This window comes from Podarcis filfolensis (genome assembly GCF_964270895.1).
Source record: "Podarcis filfolensis genome assembly, chromosome: 5".
Taxonomy (NCBI): domain Eukaryota; kingdom Metazoa; phylum Chordata; class Lepidosauria; order Squamata; family Lacertidae; genus Podarcis; species Podarcis filfolensis.
This window is the reverse complement of record NC_139608.1, coordinates 16363667-16387283: the sequence shown is the minus strand read 5'-3', so window position 1 is coordinate 16387283 and position 23617 is coordinate 16363667. Positions and strand designations below refer to the sequence as shown.

The window sequence follows — 23617 nt, the reverse complement described above, 5'->3', positions numbered from 1 at the left end:
AACCTGGGGTCATCAAATGAGTTGACTGTTGAGAGATTCAGAACAAAGTGAAATCCTCCTTCATTTGGGTCGGTATCAAGGATCAGCAACAGCAGGTGCCTGCCGAGTACTTGGAAGTTTAGAACAGCCCATGATGAACCCAACTACCAATGGGGCTCCAACCACTATCAAGACTCATCTGCCCCGCCCCTTCATCTTTGTAGACATATTTACCCAAGCAGCAGTGCTTGTTGCCCAGTTGGCAGCAGCATTTATTGCAGGAGCCAAGAACTGGGTCAGCATAGCTCAAGGCATCAAACAGAGCTACCAGAGTTTGGAGGGCAAAGTTCTGAAGCAAAGAGCTTCCCCTACTGATGGAGGCGCCCTGCACAATTTAGAACCCTGTATCATCACGACTCTTAATGAAGTGGGGAGCCTCCCTGCTTTTGAACTGACCCTTCAACTCATGGGGAGCTCTTAGGTAGATGGATAGAGATATTGTATTGCAAATATATCATTGGCCACTTTGAGAATTTACCTGAAATATGTCAGGTAACTATCTAACTAATAACTCTTAGCTGATGATGGGATTGAGCCAGCAGTAAATCACACAGAACAAGTGATGTTAACTCTTTATTAGCAAAAACAGAATTTGCACAGGAGTGCCAGGCCTAATAAGCACAGCAACTCATCTCCGGTAACTCTTGCCCCCAGGAAGCAGTTGCTGGGACTGAAGGTCCCTGCTTCCCCACAGCTGCCTAAGTCCCCTCTTCTCCAGGGTTTTCCCCAAGCAATCTGAGACTGTGCCTGCACAATGCTAGTTTCCCCTCCGCCCTTTTCATACCTCTTCTGGTTCTGGGAGACAAGTGGGGAAAGGAGCTTGTCGCAGCAGGAGAGGAAGACACCCTGGCTTCTTCACTAGCCGGACTCATTGCTCCCTCCTGGCCTCTCTCCTCTCCTGTTTCAGCTTCTGCCTCTGATTCTGGACTTCTCTCTGCCACAGACTTTCCCCGCTCACTAAGCCCTGTTATCTCTTCAGCTTCCGACACCTCCTCCTTAGTCTTCTCCCTCTGACCACTCATCATCGTCCCACTACCAATCCCCAGGTTCTGAGCTTTCTTCCTTTAGGGTTTCCCCAGTTGGTTCCTCTCACATTCCTCTGCATTTAACCTTTCCATGATATCTGGCTGGATCCTAATTAAGGCAAAATATCTTTTCAGCAAGCCTAGGCAGGCCTGAGGCTTGGTGTCCACCCATTTTTTCCAAGATATATACCCAATGTGTCAAAGGAGAAGCAGACCCTGCCCTAAGGTCCAGTGTCTGTGCATCTACCACCACCAATGTCTGTACAATCAGTGTGAAGTCCAAAAAGAGTGCCTCTCCTCAGAAAGCAATGTGGGGGTGTTTAGGGAGGCGGGAGAGGATATATTGTTTAATAATATCATTCCTAACTTGTGTTAACAAGTTCTATAACTTAGCAGAGTTCCAAACATCCCCCCTTTTAAATTACACAGCGGTTAGCTTGTTGCTGGCTCGTCTGAGTCTCACTACTTAAGACTCCTGGTAAGATCCCTTCTAATCCCTCTTAAAAAGAATAGACACAAGAATCTGATTAAACTTAATATAAAAGTCATTTACTCACAGATTCATTCAGGTTCACAGATAGATCCCTGAAGGCAGGCTTAGGTTACATAACTATATACCTACATGAACTGTCCCATTAGGGAATTAGTCCCAAGTGACTGCGACTGAACAGTCACTTCTCCTAACACACAGGAACACAAAATGGAGAACAGAACAACATGGAGGAACGTCTGCTCCTCTGGCCAGAACAGGCCACACCCTCTTCAAGTCACATGCAATGGAAGTCTGTCCCAGCTCAGGAGGAAACAGGAGGTTTTCTCCTGAGTGGTACAAAACATCCTCTAAGATGTCCACTGGAGGAATGCTGTACTTGACTGCTATAAGTTTCCCACAAGCAATACGCATGTAGGCTCTCTGGCCAGCCCATGCATGAGGTGATGTGGAGTACCTGCCTCAGGCGATGGAAGTGTGAGAGGCAGCACTCTCTAGCCCCCAACTTCCTTTGCTGGCATTCTGGCACGCGACATTGCTGCTCATCTTCTGCACCCGTGGGTGGAGAAGCTGAACAACAACGCTTTGAGGAGTCTCCCGGCTTCCGCTGAGTTTGGCGAAAGCTGGGGCATGACTGTGTTGCCGATTGGCTGCCACCCCAGGGGGAAGCCAAGGGGCAATGCTTGAAGGATTTAATGGCTTCTCTCAAATGTCACTAGGATTCCCTTACAACCCTGGACATAGGATCTCAAACAGTAGCTAGAATGGGCTGGAAAGGAAATCTGCTGTTACTAATACAATATTAAAATCCTGTCACAGAAGCCTTTTCCTACTTAAGCCTACTCTTAAGTTTCCAGTTCTGCTTTTTAAACAGATTTGCCCGGCTGCACATCCATAATAGTTGTAAAAAAAGAAGAAGAAGAGAGAATTAAGGTGTTATTCTTTCAATAGGGAGGTCACATAAATTCAGTGGATTTCAACCTGAGAGAGGTACCTGCTCCCCCCCCCCAAAAAAAAATGCTGTGCTGCACATATAAGAATTCAACTGAATATTTCCCTCCCGTTTGATAATTTTTGTAACCAATTTCCTTTCTTGCGAACTCACAGAGAATGGTTAGCAGGAGGGGAGAGGCACAAGTATGTATTGTGATTATATTTTATGTTTATTCTTTAATTTTCATTCTTTGTTAACTTCTTTACTGACCTGTTATCAAGCAAGGTTAGCAAATAAAGCATTTCAAGTAGAATAGAACAAGTTATTTGCAACACATCAACAGCATAAAAGAGAGGATATTCTTCTCCCTTTTTAAATAAAAAAACCTACCAACGAAGAGACTGGTGAGATGGGGGTGGCAATGATGTAAACAGTCTCACTGCACCACTTGCATTGGTTTTTGTGGGTAGCTGGGCTTGTAAAATGGGATTCTCATTTTTGTGCAAGCCTGAAATAGGGCTTGGAGGCCCATTATTTGGGAGAGTGTTGCAGCTTCTAGTTTCACCTCAGTCCTAAAAGCATTACCCATGAACATTTACTAGTTATTCACAGTGCTATCCAATGCATGTCTACTCAGAAGTAAGCCACATTTTACATAAACTAAACCATTCAGTATTCCATTATTACATCAATCAAAACTCATTTACACTGTCAAATTTATCTTAATGCTGCCAACATTCTCAAGTGTACACAATTCCCCCCCCCCCATATATTCAGTTAACATTTCCCAATCTTCTTTAAACGTATGTTCTTCTTGTTTTCTTATTCTATATGTTAGGTCCACAAGCTGCACATATTCTGTCAGCTTAAGTTGCCATTCTTCTTTAGTTGGGACCTCACTTGTTTTCCATTTTCGGGCTAACAAAACACAGGCCGCAGTAAGTGGCATACATAAATAACCTTTTTTGACATCTGGGAATTTCCATCTGAATTATCCCCAGCAAAAAAGACTCTGTTTTGGGGGGGATTGTACTTTTAAACATTTTTAAAAATTCATTATGGATTATTTCCCAATATTCTTTTACCCTTTCACAGGTCCACCACATATGAAAGAACGTTCCCTCGACCTCACTGCATCTCCAGCACTTATCTGATTCAGTCTTACACATCTTAGCAAGCCTACTCAGAGTTAAATACCATCTTTAAATCATTTTCAAGTAGTTCTCCTTCAAAGAATAACATGCTGTAAACTTCAAATTGCTTCTCCAAAGTTTTCCCAGAGATTAAAATCTATATTATGTGCTACATCTATTGCCCAATGTGTCACAGAGGCTTTGACAAGCTCGTCTTTTGTTTCCCTGACCAGGATTCATTTCCAGTCCATTTTCCTTAGGATCAAAGTCTCATATATTTGCACGTACACAGAAAGCACCCGTGGCCCAAATCTAGGACTTCTTGCATTAGCAAAGAATTGGAACAGGATTGGTCACAAGGGTCCTAGTCTAGTGCCACTGGCAGTAGGATCAAGGAAGCATGTCAGCGGTTAACTCATCTGGTGAGATCCCACAGAACTGGAGGTGGCAACCCTATCCAGGAGACCCCCCAAACACACACACATATCATTAGAGTAGTTCACGGTATCTGGCCATTAAAATACAAACCCATTGGTGCTATAAAGTCTTCTGTGTAAGCTACACAGCACAAAGCACAACAGTATTAAATGTCTGTGCAGATGGGGTGTTAATTGGTGACTGAGTGATCAGCAAACAGAGACGTGTGCAGAGAGCTAGATGGGATCTTGTGGAAATTGGCGCTGGCTTCCATCCAAAACTAAATCATTCCACTAAAACAACTTCAGCAGCAGGATTGGGGGGGACTGGACGACGACTGTGCTTGCTATTCAAATAAGGAAGAATGTTTCAAGTCTCGAGGCTCCCTCCTGAAACCATTTCCAGTTACAGGCAGTTGTACTTTACCCCATATTACCCTCAGTGAAATTAGTCGCCTATTTATTAACAACTTTTCTCTGGCTCGCAGCCAAAGGACTCTTGTTATCCGCATATAATGAAAGGGTGGGGAAATCAACACTATTGCTACAAGTGGAATTCCTGGACCGGAAAGAGTGTTATGAATGTGGAGGGGAAGGGAGACACACACCCCCCCCACTAAACCTAAGAAATTAATGAATGCCAGAAGCTAGATAATATTTGGGATGTTGAAGGGAAAATACAAGCTGTAGAGGAATTTCTGGGTTAGCCTATGCAAACCAGCCAGAGCCATTAATGGAGTGCCATTAAGGGCCATTGGCAATGCCAAATAACTTTCCTCTTCCCCCTCTGAGGTGTGAACAGAGACAGGGGGTGGGGAGTGATTTCAGAGGGAAATCTGTCCTGTTTGGAAATCTATGGGTGTGGTGGCCAGTCACCCATGAGCTGGAGGTCAGACCATCTTGGCTTTGGCTTGAAGAGGCTGTGGTAAGAGACAGGACTGCTGCTTTGGAACCAAGCTCGCTGAAGCCAAGAGAGTGGCAATGAGAGACACACTTGGGATATAATGTGCTGTGCCCTCTCCACTGAAGACCTCCAGGTGTAAATATGTGCTGATAAGCCGTATTTCTTAAAGACAAAACCATGGGTAAGCACCAGGAACCCCTGGATTTTCACACCATTTGTGAAGTCCAACTGCTGCTGCATTCATCTCTTGTCAAGGCCAGAGAAACACTACTACAGTTTCTGGGATTACTCATTACCTGGAGTTATTCAGGTGTGTGTATTGCTCACAAAGGAATATATTCCCCACTGCTGTTTTCCCCCCCAACAGAGATCCCATAATGGGAGGCAGAGTAGCTTTCTAACCTTTGCAGGGGAAGTAGACTCACCAGCCCCCCAACCAGAAATGTGCACAGCCTGTTGTGTTTTCGCTATTCTTAATTACGGTAATCACCTACCCTTCACCCTAAGGTCCCAGGGCTGGTTAGAACAACTAAAACACAATGTTTAAAACAACTTACAATTCCGGAAATAAGGTGGAGCCTAAAGAGATACACCTCAAGTGTCAAAAGCCAGGGTAAAGGGGTGTCTTCAGAAATCACCTAAAGATAGCGATAGTCACTGGCACCCACAAGGATGGCCTTTCAGTTGTTCCTTGTTCATTGGCCATGTTGGCTGGGTCTGATGGGAGTTGCGAGTCTAACATTTGAAGGACCACTGGTTACTCAACCCTAGCAGACACCACAAGCAATGGAAGTTCATATAGCTCCTCCAGCTCATGTCTGTCTCCAGCTGAAGTGAGCATAGCTCACTGCATGAAAGGCAATGTATGAGTCGATTGGGATGGGAAACTTTATCTGGACAATGTGCCCGTTCTTTATTTTCCCATCCCTCTGCTGGGCCCAATTTGACAGGTGGGAGGGCCTGATTACCTGTCAACCACCTGACATAATGCAGGTGAGGCTGCACTTTGAAGCTCTTGCTACATCCTACACGCAGGCATCCCCAAACTCGTGCCCGCCAGATGTTTTGGGACTACAACTCCCACCATCCCTAGCTAAAGGACCAGTGGTCAGGGATGATGGGAGTTGTAGTCCCAAAACATCTGGAGGGCCCAAGTTTGGGGATGCCCGTCCTACAGCTTCAAAGCACAGCATGGGCTGCTTGAAAGCCATGTGCAGGCAGCCCTACAGTTCTTTAGACCTCCAAAAACCATAGGTTCATAGGACAGTGTGAGGTTGTTTGCAAAAGCGCTTTCAAATAGCCCTGTACAGCTTCGGCTGTGCACACCTGTTCCCAAGTGAGCAAGATTCAAACGGTCAGTCACTGATGCTAAAGGTAAAGGGACCCCTGACTGTTAGGTCCCATCACAGACTCTGGGGTTGCGCCGCTCATCTCGCTTTAGTGGCCTAGGGAGCCGGTGTACAGCTTCCGGGTCATGTGGCCAGCATGACTAAGCTGCTTCTGGAGAATCAGAGCAGCACATGGAAATGCCGTTTACCTTCCCGCTGGAGCGGTATCTATTTATCTACTTGCACTTTGACGTGCTTTCGAACTGCTAGGTTGGCAGTAGCAGGGACCGAGCAACGAGAGCTCATCCCATCACAGGGATTCGAACCGCTGACCTGTGCTTGCCAGTTCCCAGCAGGGGAACTAGTATGTCCAGTCAAAGCAGAATCAAACCTGACCTGCCACCCACCAGCTGACATTGGAATGGCATCAGCTGATTGGCAGGTGGACACGGATTTTTGAAAATGTCCTTGCAGGCCACAGTTGACCCCCGGGCAGGCCAGGACTGGCCCATGGCTAAGAGGGTCCCCACCCCTGAAGTAGATCAATGCACTTGTTTCAGCTGGACCCTGCATAACAGCTGTTAAGATGCCTATCTGCTGTGCTATCCATTCTCAGCAGCTGGAAATATTTATATTTAATACGAAGCAAACTAGTGCCTCTTTTATATTCCAGGATTCAACTAAAGCTCAACGTTGACATTTAAATTCCAATAAAAATGTAAGCATGTGTTTTGGCTTGATGTGGCAGGCACATTTATTTCTTATTTTGTTTATATGTATAAAAAAATGGCTGGTGATGACTGAGAAATTAATGAATAAGTGAAAAATTGAGCCAACCCAAAATATTGAATTTCTTCCAGGAAAACTATCAGAAGTAATATTATTATGTCATGCATATTAAGGGAAATGTTTTATCTTGCTGCAGTTCAGCAGCTTTGGGTGTATGGGTCTTGACATTCTGTAAGTATTTCAATTGTTAAACTACAAATGCACCTGCTTATAAATAGCAAACAAATGTGCACTTTCAGAATTTGAAAACCCTCATGAAGGTCACTTAATAAAATCAATAGAGTGTTGTGAAGCAGCATTAAAATTTAAAACATACTGTCTTCTGTTCAAATATGTTATTGGTTATTTTGAGTCAGTATATATGGGGGGTAGGAGGTGGGGAGAAGACTTCATAGTCTCTTTGACCGCCTTCACCTCCCCACAAGCAAATCCTTTCCTGTCATGGCATTCTGTTCCCATTTCTCTCCCAATTTTAGGACTCCATCCCTCAAACTCTAAATTCCCCATCCCTCTGCAGTACACAACTCTTCATCTCAGAAGTTCCTGGGCTTTCCCTTCTATCTCTTCCCCCCTACATACTTTGACATCCTTCTCCTCAGTTACCAAGCTTCTTTCAAAAAAGTGTAGGCCAGAGAGTACCAGTAACTTCTATGGCACCCATAAAAGTTCTCAGCAGACATGCCCCCAACAAGCCCACAAAGCCCAGGAACCTGTGCTTCCTGCTCAGTTCCTGTCGGCATTGGCTTGGCCTAGCCTACACTGAACCGCCCCTTTAAACTTGCTCATTTTTCACTGGGTGCAGCCGAAAGCTTCTCTGCAAGTAAATGTGGTGTTGTGCCAGGCCTTCACAGCAGCCATCTTGTCACTGCCACCCATTGCACTATTTCAAGAGCATGAATGTGCCAACTGACCCATGAAACTTCATCATCCAGTGCCGGTTCTCAATGCTTACCTTGTACTGCCAGTGAAGCGTGAAAGGGTTTTCCCTCACCATACCTCAACATTTTGGGGGCCCTGTACCCCCTCAGCCCCACTCTTATACCTATGTCCTCTTCCCACACAGATTTACTTGCTTTTCCACTAATAGCAACTGCACAGATTTTAATACTTTTTTTTTATTACCAGCACCTTGCTCCTTAGCAATTTAGATATGCCTGAGCCAGACATGTCCAAAGTTTGGCCTGTGGGCCAGTCGATTTAATCTGGCCCCTGCAGCAGTTTATTTCCTGGGTTAAAATTCTACAAAAAGCTTAACAACTTCAGTCCTAAAAAAAGCTCAACTTAAAAAAGGTCAACCACTTTGGTTGGCCCTCACGCATGTTCATCAAATCTGGCCCTCTTTAAAAAAGTTTGAACACCCCTAGTAAGCATTCTGGTGACATCATTTGTCTCAGAAAAGCTTGGAAGAACCTAAAGACATGAAGGAAGTCAATGTACCATAGTCAGTAAAACATGGCATATGAGTCAAGACTGATAGGGTTGGGTTGGGTTTGATTAGCTTGAAGTAGAAAAGATGGAAATCTGTAAGACTTCAAAATGCAAAGACCCTTGTCTATCCTGACTGTAGTATGTCCCATTGGTTTTACCATAAGATGTATTTCTCCCTGAGTGTAAGGATGTCTCCAAGGCCACCACAATCACTCAGGCATGAGCCAGGCAACTCCAGTGCACCCTTGAGCAAAGGGAAGATTCTCCAACTCTGGGCTAGGTTCTCTTCCTTTCTCCTATCTTACTTCAGAGGCCTATTCAGAACTGAGGCAGCAACAGGAACACAAACAACTTTCTCTGAAGCTTCAGTTTTCGGCCTTCAAATGATAGGAGCCTAAACCCACTTGGAGATATCCAACACTCAAGAGAGCTTGCAGGGCAGCAGCTGAAGAAGGAGCAAAAAGGGTTTTCTTGTGTGTGTGTTTCTTTGTGGCTGATTAGCTGCTCTCCCTGTGCAAAGGTCAGAGGGGGCAGGGTTTCTGTTGAGGCAGGTGATTAGCTGTGGGAGGAGCTTATCAGAGCTTGCAGGTCAGCGGTGTGCGCCTAGCGGCGCGCGCAGTTTGAGCCATCTTTTAGATTTAGGGGAGCTAGTCTCAAACGTTTGTTGGGGGAGACCTAGGTTTTTTTTGGGGGGAGTTATTTGTCCTGTCTTCACGCTTTTTATGATGGAGGACCGCTGTAGTCACCCCCAACGACACGTTCTCAAGATGGAGGGTGAGGGAACAGCTGCAGTCGCCTGCGGTTCCTGTGCAATGTTTGCCATCTTGCCAAAGGTTGCAGTCAGCTTTACCTGCAGCAATTGCATGTTGATTGCCCTCTTAGAAGACAAAGTCCAGCAACTGGAGGAACGTGTAGCTACGCTCCAAAGAATTAGAGAGCTGGAGCTCTTGGAAGCAACAGAGCACACCGTCTCCACCAAGGAGGAGACAGGGGACTCCCCTGAGAAGGAGGCTAGTTCACCAACACAGGAGCCAGATATATGGAGAAACGTGACTCAAAGAAGTAGGAGGCCCAGGGTTCGCTCTGATTGTTTAGAAATACACAATCGCTTTGAGGTCCTCTCCCCTAGCATGGAAGACGAAGAGCAGACTCCATTTGAGGATCTCTCCCTCATTACAGTCGATCAGGTATATGAAGACGAGCAGCAAAGTCAGTCCTCAGGGAATGTGCAGGCGACCTTGGAACGGACAGCTCACGGAAGAACCCCGACCAGACCCAAGAGGAGGCGTGTAGTGGTGATAGGGGATTCCCTACTGAGGGGAACAGAAGCAGTGATCTGTGGGCCTGACAAGATGTCTCGGGAAGTGTGCTGTCTCCCCGGGGCTAAGATCCAAGATGTAACTGAACGACTGCAAAGAATCATAAAACCCACTGACAAATACCCCTTCCTCTTGGTTCATGTGGGAACCAATGACACTGCAAGCAATAGCCTCCAGAAGATCAAAAGAGACTACGAGGCTCTGGGCAGGAAATTGAAGCAATTAAATGCACAAATTGTCATCTCATCTGTCCTCCCAGTTGAACGACGTGGCCCAGGGAGAGAGGGAAAAATAGTGGACGTGAACAGCTGGCTTCGCAAATGGTGTAAACAGGAACGGTTTGGATTCTTAGATCACAGACTGCAGTTTCTTGAAGATGGACTTCTGGCAAGCGATGGGCTGCACCTCACAACGGTTGGGAGGAATGTTTTTGCCAAAAATCTCAGAAACCTCACCAGGAGGGCTTTAAACTGACTAATGTGGGGGAGGGAGACAGTGCTCCTGAAGGTAGGAGTTTATCAATTGATGAAGATGATCATCCAAATGTCATAGACCAAATGGAGCAAACAGCACGCAGACCTAGTGGTGGGAGGAAAAAATCCTTAAATAAGAGGCACGGGGGAATGATTAATGGACTTCAATGTCTGTACACTAATGCGCAAAGCATGGGAAATAAACAAGATGAGCTTGAGCTCTTGGTACAGCAAACTAAATATGACATAATAGGCACCACTGAAACCTGGTGGGATAAGTCCCACGATTGGAATGTAATAATGGAGGGATACAATCTATTTCAGAGAAACAGACCAGACAAGAAAGGAGGAGGAGTGGCGTTATATGTCAGGGATGTGTATACTTGTGAAGAGATCCAAGATTTAGAACCTCAAAGCCAAAGTGAGAGCATTTGGGTCAAAATTAAGGGAGAGAAGAATAACAGTGACCTCATTGTGGGAGTTTACTATAGATCCCCAAGCCAAACGGAGGACATAGATGATGCCTTCCTGGAACAGATGGCCAAGCATGCAAAAGGAAGGGACATAGTAGTAATGGGGGACTTCAATTACCCGGATATTTGTTGGATGTCAAACTCAGCCAAGAGCATAAGGTCAAACAGATTCCTCACTGGCCTTGCAGACAACTTCATTGTCCAGAAAGTGGGAGAAGCAACAAGAGGAAAAGCCATTTTAGATCTGGTCCTAACCAATGTTGATGACCTGGCTAGTGGGGTAGAAGTGGAAGGATCATTAGGCGCAAGTGATCATGCTCTTCTGAGGTTTACTATACAACAGAAAGGAGCAGCCAAGCATACTAGGACTCAATTTCTTGACTTTAAGAAAGCCGACTTCATAAAACTTAGGGAAGTGCTGGGTGAGATCCCATGGACAGTAATACTAAAAGGAAAGGGAGTTCATGATGGCTGGGAGTTTGTTAAGAGGGAGATAGTAAAAGCACAACTTCAGGCAATACCAATGGAAGGAAACATGGAAGGTGCCTAAAGAAGCCAGGGTGGCTATCTAAAGAACTTTTAACTGAGTTAAGATTAAAAAAGGATGTGTACAAAAAATGGAAAAGGGGGGAAACCACCAAAGAGGAATTCAAACAAATAGCCAGCACGTGTAGACACAAAGTCAGAAAAGCTAAAGCACAGAATGAACTCAGGCTTGCTAGAGAGGTTAAAAGCAACAAAAAAGGCTTTTATGGGTATGTTTGTAGCAAAAGGAAGAAGAAACAGTGGGGTCACTCAGAGGAGAAGATGGTGAAATGCAAACAGGGGACACAGAAAGGGCTGAACTCCTCAATGCCTTCTTTGCCTCAGTCTTCTCCGATAAAGAAAACAATGCCTGACCTGAAGAATTTGGAGCAAATGATTCAGCAGAGGAAACACAGCCCAGAATAACTAAGGAGATAGTACAAGAATACTTGGCTAGTTTAGATGTATTCAAGTCTCCAGGGCCAGATGAACTGCATCCAAGAGTATTAAAAGAACTGGCAGATGTGATCTCAGAACCACTGGCAGTCATCTTTGAGAATTCCTGGAGAACAGGCGATGTCCCGGCAGACTGGAGGAGGGCAAATGTTGTCCCTATTTTCAAAAAGGGGAAAAGAGAGGACCCAAATAATTACCGCCCAGTCAGTCTGACATCAATACCAGGGAAGATTCTGGAGCAGATCATTAAGCAAACAGTCTGTGAGCACCTAGAAAGGAATGCTGTGATCACCAATAGTCAGCACGGATTTCTGAAAAATAAGTCATGTCAGACTAACCTGATCTCGTTTTTTGACAGAATTACAAGCCTGGTAGATGAAGGGAACGCAGTGGATGTAGCCTACCTTGATTTCAGCAAGGCATTTGACAAGGTGCCCCATGATATTCTTGTAAAGAAGCTGGTAAAATGCGGTCTTGACTATGCTACCACTCAGTGGATTTGTAACTGGCTGACTGACCGAACCCAAAGGGTGCTCATCAATGGTTCCTCTTCATCCTGGAGAAGAGTGACTAGTGGGGTGCCACAGGGTTCTGTCTTGGGCCCGGTCTTATTCAACATCTTTATCAATGACTTGGATGATGGACTCAAGGGCATCCTGATCAAATTTGCAGATGACACCAAAGTGGGAGGGGTGGCTAACACCCCAGAGGACAGGATCACACTTCAAAATGACCTTGATAGATTAGAGAACTGGGCCAAAACAAACAAGATGAATTTTAACAGGGAGAAATGTAAAGTATTGCACTTGGGCAAAAAAAATGAGAGGCACAAATACAAGATGGGTGACACCTGGCTTGACAGCAGTACATGTGAAAAGGATCTCGGAGTCTTGGTTGACCACAAACTTGACATGAGCCAACAGTGTGACGCAGCAGCTAAAAAAGCCAATGCAATTCTGGGCTGCATCAATAGGAGTATAGCATCTAGATCAAGGGAAGTAATAGTGCCACTGTATTCTGCTTTGGTCAGACCTCACCTGGAGTACTGTGTCCAGTTCTGGGCACCACAGTTCAAGAAGGACACTGACAAACTGGACCGTGTCCAGAGGAGGGCAACCAAAATGGTCAAAGGCCTGGAAACGATGCCTTATGAGGAACGGCTAAGGGAGCTGGGCATGTTTAGCCTGGAGAAGAGGAGGTTAAGGGGTGATATGATAGCCATGTTCAAATATATAAAAGGATGTCACATAGAGGAGGGAGAAAGGTTGTTTTCTGCTGCTCCAGAGAAGTGGACACGGAGCAATGGATCCAAACTACAAGAAAGAAGATTCCACCTAAACATTAGGAAGAACTTCCTGACAGTAAGAGCTGTTTGACAGTGGAATTTGCTGCCAAGGAGTGTGGTGGAGTCTCCTTCTTTGGAGGTCTTTAAGCAGAGGCTTGACAACCATATGTCAGGAGTGCTCTGATGGTGTTTCCTGCTTGGCAGGGGGTTGGACTCGATGGCCCTTGTGGTCTCTTCCAACTCTATGATTCTATGATTCTATGACATACACATCACTGGATATGGTCCATCATCCTTTCTCAAGGCAGGAACAGACTGAAGCTTCCTCCAGGGTTCTGTGAAATTTGTTCTAGAAGACTGAGCTGTTTGTTTTTTACCTTCTTTGATGAAGGGCTCACTATAATTAAAATGTAAATAGTCTGCACCAACTGAAATCTGTTTAATAAAATATAATTTTCTCGACCATCAGCACAACATTATGTTTTTTCTCTTCCCACCAAATAAAATACTTTGCTCTTGTGTCAGAGCGGATGCAGTCAAGATGATGATCCATGTGTGAACATTTCCGACTAAAGATGAAACAGGAAATACTTAATATTTGCAAGCATTCCTTACCTGCAATTTTATCCATTCATTCTCCGAACAGCTGTGAAACTGCCACCAGAACAATAACAAAAAGAGCACCAGACTAACATAGTGGTCAGTTTTGATTCTAGCTTTTATTGATGACCCTAAAATATGCCTCAGAATAATTAAATACTGCCCCATGGCATTAAAAATACACACAAATGTATCAAAATATTTGTATCCCGAAGATTATGTACATATCATACACTTTACAGTCATTTATGTAAACAGGAATCTCTTTTCTCCGTGTGATAAATCTTTTTTTGTAACATTTAGAAAACCTCAAATCCGCACACACACACAGTCCTATGAAATGTTAAGAGTACCCCTACTCTTAAATAGATATATAAAGGAAATAGTTCAAAGCATCTACAAAAGCAAAATTAATAATTAGGTTAGTACAAAAATGAATTATATTACATTCATATAAAAAAGTTAAAATAGTAGCCTATGGGTCATATATATGCAATTTCTTAAAAGATGGGAGGAAGTGTTGGAGCCAGCCCAAGACCTTTTGCTTCCAAAATGTGAAGCATAAGATGGTGCCTCTATCCCAATCCATGTGTAGAAGCTAACTGGCCTGGCAGATTAATCTTACTTCCAACACTGGCCGCAGGACATCATCTTCTGCCACATCTGTGGGTGGCAGGTTAGCTCAGCGGCCAAAGGGCAGGTCATGTGGCACACACAATTCTGTCCTCAAATACCTTATCCCATTCCCTGCTCACTAGTATCCCTAGGAACAGAAGCGCATGAAGGATGGGTGGTGCAGCATATTCACGGATATAAGCTCTGCAACTCAGCTACAATCTTACAAGCCCACAATCACAGAACTTGCCACGTGTCCTCAAACAAAGCAGCAGTCACACATTGTGTCGCCTGCAGAAATCACAGCTATGCACTACACCAGCATCGCCGAGGTCCTAATTTCTGGCTAGGCCATTGTGAACTGTTGCCCATTAACCTGGCCCAAGCCCGGGATGCTAAGCGTACAAGATTGCAGGTGGGTAGTCAGAAGGAAACAGGTGAGTCATTCTCTTGGCCCATATGGTCACCGTTAAAATTGTAGGAGAAACAATAATATTAGTGGGAGAATAAGAAGCAACAGAGCTGGTGGTCCAGTGATTCAGGTACGGTGGGGCTAGTCTGTCACTGCTATCAATTCCCAGTGTCTGACATTTAACAATGAAGACTTGATTTTTAACCCTTTTGAAGCCAACGTACCATCACATTAAAAAATACAAATAAAATACATCATGGGGGTATGCAGCATATATGGTCTGATTGCGGTCCCCAGTTTGAACCCTTAGAGGGATTATGCGGGATAGGACTTGTGTGGCTAAAGATGTGTATCCTCCACCCTGCCAGGAAAGAACCGCCCATTTTATTTCTGCCAGGTGAAGCCTTTCTGTTTGCCTGGAAAGCAGCACATTGTTAGGGGGGGTGAGGAATATGGAACTTGTAACCAGTCCAATGTACCACATTTTGTACCACACACTTTTCTAACATAAAATAGAGCTACTGATCCGAGTATCAGCAGATCAACATACCACCCAATTACTCTTTTTTCACATTCTTTTCATTCTTCTGTCAAACATAATAAATTTTATTTGAGGTTAGAGGAAACCATCATCTCCACCCACTTATGATAGGAAAGGTCTGGTTTGAAATCTCATGTTAGCCATATATTCAGTATATGCCTTAATGCTATTCAGTCTTTTACAACGGCTAAGCGACCAGAGGGCAAAAAGAAGAAGAAGAAGAAGAAGAAGAAGAAGAAGAAGAAGAAGAAGAAGAAGAAGAGGAGGAGGAGGAGGAGAAGAGAAGAAAAGGAGGAGTCCCTCTAAATGCTTATGAACCACTCAGGGCAGCTTGCAACAATTAAAAAGAAAATGCAACATCATGAAACGCAACTAAAATACGTTCAACACACAATGAAGCAAGATATGAAAACGTACAACAAAGGCAAGGAGCACAGAGGAAACATGAGCTTTAAAGTGGATACTTAGCAGTGTATCCACTTTGATATCCCGCTACCCGAAGGAGTCTCAAAGCGGCAAACAATCTCCTCTCCTTTCCTCTCCCACAACAAACACTCTGTGTGGTGAGTGAGGCTGAGAGACTTCAGAGAAGTGTGACTGGCCCAAGGTCACCCAGCAGCTGCATGTGGAGGAATGGGGAAGTGAACCCGGTTCGCCAGATTACGAGTCCACCGCTCTTAACCACTACACCACGCTGGCTCTCTGGCAAGCCACCAGTCTCCAGCCTTCTTATGCATTTATTTGACCTCCTGCCTTCCTTACTGACATCATGACTAAGATTCAAGCCAACAGTGGAAGCCCAGAGAAGGGGAGCTTTTATGCACAAGAGGAGAATGGCTTCAATGACCCCCTGGGTAACCTCCAGCCAGCTGTCTTCTTTAAACATTAGGATACATCCATTTGGAAATATGGGGACAGTATTGCTGGTTTACCTCACAAGGGTTGTGGTAAGGATTACTGAGATAATACAGGTATATGTGAAATACTCCTTTAGCCCTTAAGAAAGGCACTTTACGGTCTACAAATGAAAACAAATCCCACACAACTTTTTGAGAGGTGCACAATGCTAAAGAAAAAGAAATTGTAACTGTGACTTCAAAATGTGTGTATCATATGATAAATAAACCAAATGGGGGCAATCTATATCTATCTTCTTTTGATCTAGAAGGGATTTGAGTGGTGGTAGAGTCATACCCCAAATATGTTTACTCAGAAGTAAGTTTCATTGTTTTCCTTGGGGCTTATTCCGAGATTGCAACCTGAGATAGGACAGTAAGGCTAAGGACAGATCTATCTCCACCAGCACATGACAACAATGTTGGGGTCAGATGTACAATGGCGCATAATATTTGAAGCGGTAAGAAGAAACCCTTTGATCCATCTATACTTTATGGCCTGCGGTAACACACTTGTGTGAGTTAGGTACTGCATATATATGGGTAAGACCAAATGTCTGCATTGAGCTAATCCAATCCATCACACCTCTCTAGGATGCAGAGCAACAAGAGGGTGTGATAGACCCACAACATTTGTCCCACCCAGTGTGTATGAGTGTCACATGCAAAGGGATTCAAATGCTGCCATTTTTGGCACACTCACAACTGCCAAGTGATGTTCACTTAGATGCTGCAGATACTGTGCTGGCCAAATTCATTCAGATCAAAATGAATACACAGAGGTGCTCGAATGTGCTGTCCCATGGAGAGCTGGATGTAAAATCCAGCATCTCACAGAGATATGGGTGCAACCCTGCAGCCAGCCGTTTCTCAAACTCCAAGAGATTAGGCACTAATGTTTGGTCCCCCCTAACCCCCAGAAATACACCTGAAAGCTAAAGTCTGGTCATGGTTTGGACAATGCCAAACGGATTTAAGTTGAAACTGATCCTCAAACTTCTAGAAAAGAAATAGTATAAAAATAAAGAGGAAAAATAAGGGGGTTGCCACCTCATCTATTTGTTTTTGTCACTTAAAATCTTGTACAAAAGGAATGCTAACCTAAAATATTGCATTTGTATAAAACCACAAAGACAAAGAGAAAAATTTTAAATTATGTATACATATAAAAAGGCCTTCTCTAGCAACTAAAAATTTTCTTCTTTTTTTCCAAGCAGATGCCATTTTGCAACTCAACCAAGAATCACATTTCCCCTCGTCTATGAGCCTTTGCTGCCACAGCGCCACCTTCCTCTTCTTCCTCTTCCTCCTCTTCTTCCTCATAGTTCTCATCACGGCCTTCTTTATGATTATTTTCCTCTTGGACTTCTTGCTCTTGCTCTGCACCTTCACTCATTTTTTCTTCAGCCTGGCAGCATGAGAAAATAATAAGCCCAGAACAAAGATAACAAAAGAGAATACTATTCAGCTTTTTGGAAAACGTGTATTTGATGATAAAACTCTGCAGCATTTGCTATGGCGAAATATTTCTTAACACACACACACACACCAGTCATAGCACAGAACAAAACAGAATTATTGTGCTACTGCAGGCTGTTGAAATTCTATGATTACTAAAGCCTTGAACCGAACTATCCTCTACTGGGGGAGATCAAGTTGTGACAAACAGCTGGAGCAACATATTGTGGCTCTTTTAAGACTCCCTTCAACCCTCTTGCTATAAATTCTTCTAAAAAGAATACCAATAATTACACTTGAGGTTTGGGCCAATTAACCTGTCCAACATTGCCAACTGATCACATATTGTTTGACAAAGGTCAAATAGTCCAGGGAAACAAGAATGCCCTGGTGTTCTTTCCACTGCATCACGGAGGCCGTTCAATAGCAACTGCAAGAGCGCTAGCTGTTTGCTCCTCAGGCTGGAGTAGTCAGGGTCTAGGGCTGCGTACAAACAACCTGCTTGCAGCACAAAACATGTTGTGTTTCCTCAATCCAGAATCAATCGTGTTCACCCTCAAAATGCTGCTAGATTGATTCCAGATCCTGCTGTCCACAAAGTTGGTTGTGATTACTTGATATGCCTTTTGAAAAGCCTCCTCTTCTCTTGACTAGGTAACCCATGCCTTCTGCTCCCTGCACATGCCCCAGGTGAATTGGCGAAGGAAGTGGCGATTGCAATCTTGGCATATGCTTACCCACACTGCCACTGGGCAGGTGAATGCTCCCACTGCTGGGAGTGCCAATATCTATTTTCAAATGAACACACTGTGGGAAAATGTGGAATTAATCCATGATGAGCTTTCCTTTCTGGAATGAAACCAGTTTGTCCTTTTTCTTATTTTATACATAGACTAGTGGTCTATACCTGAAGGAGCGTCTCCACCCCCATCGTTCAGCCCGGACACTGAGATCCAGTGCCGAGGGCCTTCTGGCAGTTCCCTCATTGCGAGAAGTGAGGTTACAGGGAACCAGACAGAGGACTTTCTCAGTAGTGGCGCCTGCCCTGTTGAACGCCCTCCCTTCTGATGTGAAGGAAATAAGCAGCTACCTTCTTTTTAAAAGACATCTGAAGGCAGCCCTGTTTAGGGAAGCTTTTAATATTTAATGCTGTATTGTTTTTAACACTTGATTGGAAGCCGCCCAGAGTGGCGGGGAGACTCAGTCAGATGGGCGGGGTATAAATAATAAATTATTATTATTTATTATTATGTTATGCAGACATCTCTGACCTGCATATTCAAGGAGCAGGAAACACACAAAGCCTCCCTTAACCACCCATTTTATCAAGTGCCCCCACCCCCTCTACGCAGTGTGCCTACATTTTCATCATTTTCGCCGTATGGCTCCTCGCCATTGTGATCCAGCTCCCTCTTCTTCTCCTCGGTCAGATCTCCCTGGGCCTGAAAAGAGACACATATGCCCAGTTGGAAGGGAAGTAAGAACCCATTCAAAGCCACCTGGAGGTTGGTGGCCATTCATTCATTGAATTTATATCCTGCTTCTCTCTCTCTCTCTCTCTCTCTCTCTCTCTCTCTCTCTTTCTCTGGAACTCAAGGTATTGAGAACAGGTGGTTTTTATACACAAACAATTCAGTCCAGCATGACTGCACAACCTCTTTGGATAATTAGTTTAATTATCCTCCTCATTTAATCCCCACAACAACAACAACCCTGTAAGGTAGGTTAGGCTGCTGAGTCAGTGACGGGCCCAAGGTCACCCAATGAGTTTCAAGGTTGAGTGGGGATTTGAACCCTCATCTCCCAGGTCCCAGTTCGGCACTCTAAGCCCTACACCACACTGAAGACATACCTTTGCAATGCATAATAGAGGAAGAAAACATTCAATAAATACATATGCATATAGGAGGGCCCAAAGTGCCTTGACCTGCAGAAAAAGGGGGATTTTCTCCTCCTATCTCCTAGAATATGCTTTGGTTCATTTCCCAGCCGCAAGAACTCAATATATTCCATTTTCTTTCTCCCATATCCTACAGGGAAGGGCTGCAGTTGAGTGTACAGCAAATCTCTTTCTTTTAAACTGTTTTTAATATGGTTTTTTTATTTTAAAAAATGCTGTAACCAGCCTTGGGACTGTATGGTGAAGAACGGGTAAGGAACTTTAATAGTAATAATACAGATATATGCTGACAATTAAGAGAGCTGTTGCTTTGGCTCTTGTCGATGCTACCATACTTTTCCATGTATAACACGCCTCCATGTATAAGACGCCCCCTATTTTGGGGGACTCAGATTTAAGAAAATGGGGGGAGATGGCACAGAGTTGTTCAGCTTTTGGGGGGTGTTACCCAGGGTTGTTGGGCTTTTTTAAGGGGGGATTGCTGAAAATCACCTCCCGTCTGTCCCATCGCCAGCAGAAGCTGCCAATCGCCCAGCCAACTGCCAGAGCGTCAGCCAATCAACACAACCCATTGACGCAGCAACCAATAACACACACACTAGCCACTGACAGCCATGGCAACAACCAATCAAATGTCCACCCTATGCACTAACCATGCATAAGACGACCCCCACTTTTTAGCATGATTTTTAAAGAAGAAGGAGGAGGAAGAGAAGGAGGAGTTTGGATTTGAAATCCCGCTTTATCACTATCCAAAGGAGTCTCAAAGCAGTTAACAATCTCCTTTCCCTTCCTCCCCCACAACAAACACTCTGTGAGGTGAGTGGGGCTGAGAGACTTCAAAGAAGTGTGACTGGCCCAAGGTCACCCAGCAGCTGCACTACACCATACTGAAAAAAACATAGACTTATACACAGAAAAGTATGGTACTTATCACATTTTTAGCACATTCTTCCTCCAAAGCACTTGTGGTGCATACATTCTGCTCCCCCGCCCAGCAATAATCCTCACAACCAGAGAAGTGTGTGTCCTCATGTTCCTTACCTCTTCTTCTCCCTCTTCCTGGTACTGCTCATCCACATTGTCTTCTTGCTGATCAGGGTTACCCACCATCTGCAGACAAAACACATTCCATAACTAATATCTCTAATATCACTCAAAAACATGAACTGACTTACTTATTGAAAATCAATTCCAGGGCATCCAGGAGAGGCATAACTACAAAAAAAGAGGAAGGGTGAAACAAGGCAAGGATTTGATTTCCAACGCTCACCTTTCACGAGGGGGTCTGTGCAGGTATAGTTTTGTTTCGTCTTTTAGCAGCAATTAATGCTCCTCTACCGGAGTTTATAGTTAAGAAACCAACCATAGTTAAAGCTAGCCACAGTTTTATTACAACCAGGGCTTAGTCACCCTGGACTCCCTTTGGGGAGGAAGAGCATGGTATAAATCTAACAAATTAAAATAGATTTGTGTAACATAAACCCGATATTTCTACATTAGCGTGCACTCAAAGCAGCTTATGCATTTTGCAATCAGTGAGCAAGTGACCAATAATGGATGCAATAATGGAATACTGAAAGGTATAGTTTTTGTAAAATATGCAGGGATTTGTGACATGTAAAATGAACCATGGAAAGAGAAGATTGATATATTAAAGATGTAAAATTAGTATTTTAAGTTGTAAAACAGAAAACTTAATAAAATTCTATATATACAATGCAAAAAAAGTGACTACATTAAGAGGGAGCCTGGAAGAGGCAGAAATTACCATTTAAAAGCAGTAGTAAGGAAATACATGCTTGCAGCATAACCCTATATATGAGAAGTAAAATCGGCCGTGTTCAATGGAGCTTATTTTAAACTATGCTTTTAGCATTCTTTTGACATTGGTCAATGAAAGTCGAAGCATTTAAAGCACATAAAAAAATCCTGGTTACAAGAGAGCCTATTGCCACAATAAAGACTGGTGTCAATGCAACACTTCACTGTGGTTAACGGGAAGAGGGGAGCAATTCCGGAGCTTATTCTTGAACATTTAAGCTTAATAGGACACTACCCAGAAACCTGACATATGCTGCCCTGAGTAGGATCATGAAAGGTGAAGGTACCCCCTGACCATTAGGTCCAGTCACAGACGACTCTGAGGTTTGGGCACTCATCTCGCTCTATAGGCCGAGGGAGCCGGCGTTTGACCGCAGACAGCTTCCGGGTCATGTGGCCAGCATGACTAAGCCGCTTCTGGCGAACCAGAGCAGCGCACGAAAACGCCATTTACCTTCCCGCCAGAGTGGTACCTATTTATCTACTTGCACTTGATGTGCTTTCGAACTGCTAGGTGGGCAAGAGCTGGGATCGAACAACGGGAGCTTACCCCGTCACTGGGATTCGAACCGCCAACCGTCTGATTGGCAAGCCCTAGGCTCTGTGGTTTAGACCACAGCACCACCCATGTCCCAGGATCATGAAAGAGAGGTGTAAATAAATGAAACAAATCAGCTGCGGCAAACTTCACATGTGGTCATTTTAGGAAATTCTCCTTGTTGCAGTTGGAAGGAAGGTGTGGCAGAATGCAGAGCAGAGCAACCCCATGGAAGCCTAGTGTCATGGGAAACCCACTTTTGTCTAGAAAAAAACCCTCAATGACCAGCAAACAAGTCATGCGTTGCAATGCATTATGTGTGAGGTGAAATGCCTATTTGCAATGGCTATTTCATACATGCAGGACATCCCTAGAAGCTGCAGCCTTTGTTTGAAACAGGGCCTCCACTTGATAGCTATGGCCTTTTGTATACTGACCACTAAATGTTCTTCCATTTCAGGGTTCCCTTGTTTTGGGTTATTTGGCTTCAGTTGCTTATTCTCGTCAGGCAGGTTCTCTTCCCTCTCCTGCTCTGCTTCCTCAAACTCATCTTCCCCTTGATTGTTGGGGTCATCAGCTGGGTTGACATCATCCCCGGCTGTCTTCTGCATTTCAAGAGAATTTCAGTAAAGAATAAAGTGCATTTCACGACAACGTCGACTTAGGTCCATATCCAACATATCACTCAGATCTGCTTTAGATTTTCAAGAGCAGGCAAAGTTACAATCTATGGGTTGTACTCAATGAAGCCCTATTCAGAGTAGGCTCACTGAAATTAAGTCATTCCCATTAACGTCAACGGGTCTACTCTGAGTAGCATTGGTACTAGATACTACTTTACATTTCTGATTTTTTATTTTTTATTTATTTTTTGAATTTATATACCGCCCTATACACGGGGGTCTCAGAGCCATTCACCACAAGGAGACATATACCCAGATGCAAATCTCCAGCGGCTGCAAATTAAAAAGTCTGGTGGGCACCCAGCCAACTCTCAGATGTTGAACTGAGTGTATGGGATGGCAGCTTAGAGGCCTTCACCCAAAGGCCGCAGGATCAGGGCCAGACTTCTTGATCCTTACAATAGCCCTGTGAAGTAGGTCAAACCAGGAGAGAAAGTGACTTGCCCTAGTAGGTTTAATAAAGACTTACAAGTTAGTACACCCAGGGTAATTCTTTACAGCATCCACTCCCAGTCAAGGGGCACCACTATAAGAAGAGCAAGTAGGCAGGTGCTCACTGTGTTAAAACTGACAGGGCCATACTGATCTGAGCACATCTCTTCCTACTTCCAAGCTTGATCCATCAAGCCTGTGTAGCACAGCAGCTAAGAAAGCCCAAGAGAGACTCCATCTCCTCAGAGTATTGCGAAAGAACGATGTCAATCAGCATTTGAGGATCTCCTTCTACCGGTCAACAATAGAAAGTGTCCTTTCATACTGCATAACGGTGTGGTACGCTGGTTTGACATCAACTGATAGGAAGTGACTACAGAGGGTGGTGAATACAGCACAAGATATTATGGGCTGTCCCGTGAATCCGCTGGATGAAATAGCAGAAGAATGTTGCCTCAGGAGAGTGAGGAAAATTCTTCGGGACTATTCACACCCTGTCCGGCACTTTCTTGATCTCCTGCCCTCAGGCAGAAGATATAGAAGCATGATTAGTCGCACCAACAGGGTAAAGAACAGCTTCTATCCGTTGGCTGTTAGGCTCCTGAATGAAAAGATAACAACAGGGAAACTGACTTTCGGGTTTGGTGGGTGTGCGTCAGTAAACGAGGGGAATTAAGACTAAGAGAGCTGAGTGGGAGGTG

General features: G+C 44.3%; 2 protein-coding genes across 2 annotated transcripts in view; one reads left to right on the top strand and one right to left on the bottom strand.

Annotated features, from left to right (window-relative positions):
- Positions 1-8917: 8917 nt before the first annotated feature.
- LOC310762418 (uncharacterized protein) lies at positions 8918-11024 on the top strand. Its single transcript, XM_083613525.1, has 2 exons — positions 8918-9074; positions 9106-11024. The coding sequence occupies exon 2, from the start codon at positions 9209-9211 to the stop codon at positions 10277-10279; it is 1071 nt and encodes a 356-aa protein (XP_083469651.1). The 5' UTR covers positions 8918-9074; positions 9106-9208; the 3' UTR covers positions 10280-11024.
- A 2693-nt stretch (positions 11025-13717) lies between these two features.
- GOLIM4 (golgi integral membrane protein 4) overlaps positions 13718-23617 on the bottom strand; it is a 56924-nt gene continuing 47024 nt past the window's right edge. Inside the window, exons 13-17 of the mRNA XM_083613256.1 lie at positions 22239-22406; positions 20484-20552; positions 18901-18981; positions 15666-17489; positions 13718-15487 (exon numbers count right to left, since the gene is read on the bottom strand). Of these exons, the coding sequence (XP_083469382.1) occupies positions 17325-17489; positions 18901-18981; positions 20484-20552; positions 22239-22406 (483 nt within the window). The 3' untranslated portion in view covers positions 13718-15487; positions 15666-17324. The remainder of the gene's footprint in view (positions 15488-15665; positions 17490-18900; positions 18982-20483; positions 20553-22238; positions 22407-23617) is intronic.